The sequence below is a fragment of the Penaeus vannamei genome, chromosome 30 (assembly GCF_042767895.1).
Source record: "Penaeus vannamei isolate JL-2024 chromosome 30, ASM4276789v1, whole genome shotgun sequence".
Classification (NCBI taxonomy): domain Eukaryota; kingdom Metazoa; phylum Arthropoda; class Malacostraca; order Decapoda; family Penaeidae; genus Penaeus; species Penaeus vannamei.
In genome coordinates this window covers 10,014,284-10,019,283 of record NC_091578.1, presented here as the reverse complement: position 1 = coordinate 10,019,283, position 5,000 = coordinate 10,014,284, and the positions used below count along the sequence as shown (strand labels likewise).

General features: G+C 47.1%; 2 protein-coding genes across 3 annotated transcripts in view; both read right to left on the bottom strand.

Moving 5' to 3' along the window:
• LOC138867460 (uncharacterized) overlaps positions 1-25 on the bottom strand; it is a 54,252-nt gene extending 54,227 nt beyond the window's left edge. Inside the window, exon 1 of the mRNA XM_070143291.1 lies at positions 1-25. This exon is cut by the window's left edge and continues 161 nt beyond it. Within this exon, the coding sequence (XP_069999392.1) occupies positions 1-25 (25 nt within the window).
• Positions 1-5,000, bottom strand: part of LOC113818529 (fibroblast growth factor receptor-like 1) — a gene marked incomplete at its 3' end in the record, with an annotated part of 455,734 nt that overhangs the window by 217,940 nt on the left and 232,794 nt on the right.

Genomic DNA, 5,000 nt, shown 5'->3' with positions numbered 1-5,000 from the left:
GTTTATTTTTCTTCTTCTTCACCATCATTCCCCCTCTCCTATCTCCCCCATTCGAAAAAAGAAAGAGAACGAAGTTAAATTTTTTGAGAGAAAAAAGTCGTTTTTCCACCCTCATCCTCCTCTCCTATATCCCCCATTCGAAAAAAAGGAAAAAGATAACGAAGGGGGAATTTTCGGCAATTTCTTTATGCCTCCATCCCCCATACGAAAAAAAGAAAAAGAGAGTTAGAGATACCTTCGACGAAATTTCGATTATCCCCCTCTCTCTCCCATCTCCCCCAATCGCAAGAAGAAAAAGAGAACGACGGATAATTTTACTACAAGACGAATGCATCTCGCGACCCCCCCCCCCCCTTTAAAGAAAAAAAGAAAAAAAAGAAAAATAAAGAAAAAAATACAAGACGAATGCATCTCGCTGCCACCCCTCCCCCCCCTTTAAAGAAAAAAAAAAAAAAAAAAAACAAGACGAATGCATCTCGCCCCCCCCTCCCCCCCCAAAAAAAAAAAAACTTCCAAAATCCAAAACTTCGGCGGTTCGTCTTGTTAACTCGCCGAGAGATGGAGCCTCCTCGACGCTTTGAAAACTTTCTAATTTTCGCATTTGGGAGTCGAGTTTGGGCCTCACTCCGCGCTGCTTATCAGATCAAGAAAGAATTGCTGTATCGCTCCAAAGAGTTCTGTAATATGAAGGACTTTTCTCCAATTTCTTCAAAAAAGAGAAGTTTCCAAGTTGGTGTAAATGGATAAGAAGGATATGGCGTTTTGTGGATTTTTAAAAAAAGTTTGCAATGTGTCTTCGTGTTTCCGGAATGCAATCGCCAATGCTACTGCTTTAAATACGAGAATTTTTTTATGCAGATCCAGCACAAATACAAACTCAAAAACGAATCTGCATTCACGAATACACGAAAACAAAACACACACACAAACGCACACAATCAGACACTCACAAACGCACAAACACACACACAAACTCACTCACTCACACCCACAGACTCACTCTCTCTCTCTCACTCACACACACTCAAACACACATACACACACACACAAACACACACACACACACACACACACACACTCACTCTCTCTCTCACTCACACACACTCAAACACACATACACACTCAAACACACACACATACACACACACTCACAAACGCACACACATACACCTACTCACACCCACCCACCCACACCCACACAAACTCACACACACACAAACTCCGCGCCGTTTAATATTCGCTTCCCCGCGAGCTGTTCGTCCTCCGCCTCCCGCCGGGCCGCCAGCACCTGAAGTTTACCCGGGAGAATACGGCCCTGAAAGACGCTCGGATCGACATGTCAACAGTCTGCATACACGCGCCCCTCGGCTTCCCACTTCCATCGTCAGCTCAAACTTTTACAACGTTTTTGATGTCGTCTCCTCAAAGGCTTACTTCTTCTTCCTCCTCCTCCTCTTCATCCTCCTCATCCTCCTCTCCTCTTCTTCTCCTACCTCTCTTCCTCCTCCGGCTAGGATGAACTACGCACTGCACGCTAACTCTTGTAAGCTTTGAAGCCTTAAGAGTTATTTCCCGCCAAAATTCTCCGGCGAGTCCCGGATGATGATGGCGGCAATATTTTCCCCGACAAGAAAGCGGCTCCAGGGAATTTCATGAAAATTGTCGCGACGCGCATTCAAACATCCGGAAAAAATAAGAATAAACTCGCAAAATATGAATATGCTCAAGCATTTACAATTCGTCTCCAACTCCCCGAAGTTAACGGAGAGAGAGAGAGAAATGAGAACGCAAGAGAGAAGTAAAAAAAACAAAAACGAATCGGGGCGACACACCGAGGAAAAAAAAAGAATGATGCCGATAAATTCGAGAAAATCCTTTCGGTTGCGCTTCGAGTTCCCTACATTCCCTGCCCTTATTTTCCCGTAATCACCGCAGGCTCTCCAATCGCGGCCTGAAACAGCGTTTTTTATTCCACTCGATAAATCAATGAGCTGCCTTTCGCCCCGCAAGATTCCCCGTTAGTAATGCGAAGGTTAACGCGGGTCTTCGCGCTCTGTGTCTGTTTGTTTGTGTCTTTACATGTACGTGTGTGTGTGTGTGTGTGTGTGTGTGTGTGTGTGTGTGTGTGTGTGTGTGTGTGTGTGTGTGTGTGTGTGTGTGTGTGTGTGTGTGTGCGTGTGTGCGTGCGTGCGTGTTTGACTGTGTGTGTATGTGTGTGTGTGTTTGACTGTTTGTGTTTGTCTGTGCGTGTGTGTGTGTATGTGTATTCTTGCGTGGGTTCGTGTCCGTGATTGTTTGCGCAAATCTAAAGTCGGATTAGGAACGTGCGTCTTGAAATAAATCGCCCCAGGAGACATTCGCGCGGCTGGGAGGGGAGAGGGAGAAGGGGAGGAAGAGGGAGATAGGAGAGAGAGAGAGAGAGAGAGGGAGAGGGATAGAGATAGAGAGAGAGAGAGAGAGAGAGAGAGAGAGAGAGAGAGAGAGAGAGAGAGAGAGAGGGAGGGAGGGAGGGAGGGAGGGAGGGAGGGAGGGAGGAGGGGGAGGAGGAGGGAGGAGGAGAGAGAGAGAGAGAGAGAGAGAGAGAGAGAGAGAGAGAGAGAGAGAGAGAGAGAGGGAGAGGGAGAGGGAGAGAGAGAGAGAGAGAGAGAGAGAGAGAGAGAGAGAGAGAGAGAGAGAGAGAGAGAGAGAGAGAGAGAGAGAGAGAGAGAGAGAGAGAGAGAGAGAGAGAGAGAGAGAGAGAGAGAGAGAGAGAGAGAGAGAGAGAGGGAGGAGGGAGGGAGGAGGGAGGGAGGGAGGGAGGGAGGGAGGGAGGAGAGAGAGAGAGAGAGAGAGAGAGAGAGAGAGAGAGAGAGAGAGAGAGAGAGAGAGAGAGAGAGAGAGAGAGAGAGAGAGAGAGGAGAGAGAGAGAGTGAGAACGAGAAAGAGATAAAAGAAGTAAGAGGAAAGAGAGAGAAAAGAAAAAGAGACAATAAAAGATAAAGAAACAGAAGCAAACAGACAGAAAGAACAAAAGAGATCAGAGAGAGAGAGGCTAGAGACAAAGGAAGAGAAAAATAAAGAAAACAAACAGAGAGTGTCCACAGACAAACAGACAGCGAGATGAGCGACAAACAGCCAGACAAACAGACAGATCATAGACAAACAGACAACAACATGACCAATAGACAGACAGACAGACATTAACGACAGAAGTACGCCTCCCCCTCCCCGTCCCTGTCCCCCACCCGCTCAACCTGGAGGCTCGAAACAGAAGTACACCTCCCCCTCCCCCCCCTCCCCCCTCGTCCCCACCGCTCAACCTGGAGGCTCGAAGGAAACGGGAGGCTCCAAACGTCGATACGCGAGCTCTGAAGGGGCCCGGGAGCCTTCGCGTCATCCTCCAGGCCGGAAAACTCGAGGAAATGTCAAGAAGAAAAAAACGGGGGCGGGGGGGGGGGGGTAGGGGGGTAGGGGAGGGAAGGTGTCTTCGGCGGGTGAACTTGGGTTAGCTGTCTAAGGCTCGTGTGACCTACTTTTGGCAAAGCATGGAGAGGTGTGTGTGTGTGTGTGTGTGTGTGTGTGTGTGTGTGTGTGTGTGTGTGTGTGTGTGTGTGTGTGTGTGTGTGTGTGTGTGTGTGTGTGTGTGCGTGCGTGCGTGCGTGCGTGCGTGCGTGCGTGCATGCGTGCGTGCGTGCGTGTGTGCGTGCGTGCGTGCATGCGTGCGTGCGTGTGTGCGTGCGTGCGTGCGTGCGTGCCTCTTTCGGTACTCGCCCACGAGCTCGCTATGACTCTCTTCTCTTCTCTCTCTCTCCATTTCTCGAGGTAAACAAAAAAATCGTGCCAGCATTTTCTTATTCATTTTCATCAGTCAGAGAGAAAGGAAGAGAGCTTTTGGCATTCTCCTTCTCGTCTGTCTGTTTGTCTATCACTCTCCCTCCCTCTTCTCTCTCTCTCTCCCTCTCTCTTATTCACAAATATACACATATATGCACACACACAAACAAACACACACACACACACACACACACACAAACCACACACACACACACACAAACTAAACCCACACAAACAAACCAACACAAACCACACACACACACGCACGCACAAACACACCTCCCCACGCACAAACAAAAACAGACAACCACGCACACCTCCACACACAAACCACGCCCACCAAGTCCTCCGCCGACAGCATCTCATCAGCGATAAATAAAATTGTTAGCATCGGCGGCGGAGTGAAATCTCGACAGCATCTCACCGCACCTGAGAAGAAGCAGGTGAAAGAGAAGAGGAGGAGGGAAACATGTTAAAAATGAGAAGAATATTAATAAAAAGAGAGAGAGAAAAAAAGTGAGAACAGAGGACAGACGGAAAAAAGATAAAAATGAGAAAGTTGAAAGGAAAGACATGAAGCAAGAGAGAGAATAAAAAAAGAAGAGAAAGGAACTGCAAAAACAAACGAAAGACAAAGAATAAAAGAGCAAAAAAATAATAAAAATAAATAAAAACGACAAAAGACCGAAAGACGAAGAAAAACAAGAAAAGAAAAAGCAACGACACATAACTAAAACAGGACAAAAAGAAGAAGAAAGACGACGAAAACCAAGAAAAAAAGGAAAGAGAAAGATAAAAAAGGAAAAAGAAAGAAAAAACACGATAAAGGAAGAGAGAGAGAAAAGGAGAACAACTCACTCGGCCGTTTTATCTCGAGTCGATCGCCTGAGATATGTCTTTTTACGGGAGGGGGGCGGGGGTAGGGGGGGGGGCGTGGCTAAAAAGAGTGATTCGGAATTATTATTATCCAATCGCTCATTATCAGGTCTTTTTCCCCTTTCCCTTTCCCCTTTTCGCTTCACCTCCTGTCCTCCTTTCCCTCCCCTCTTAATTGCTCTGACTCATGTATTCTTGCTCTTTCTTGTCTTTTCTGATTTCTTTATTTTCGCTTTTTTTCTCTCCTCTTTTATTTTTTCTCTCTACCTCTATGTTCTTCCTCCCTTCTCCCACTCTCTTCTTCTCCCGTC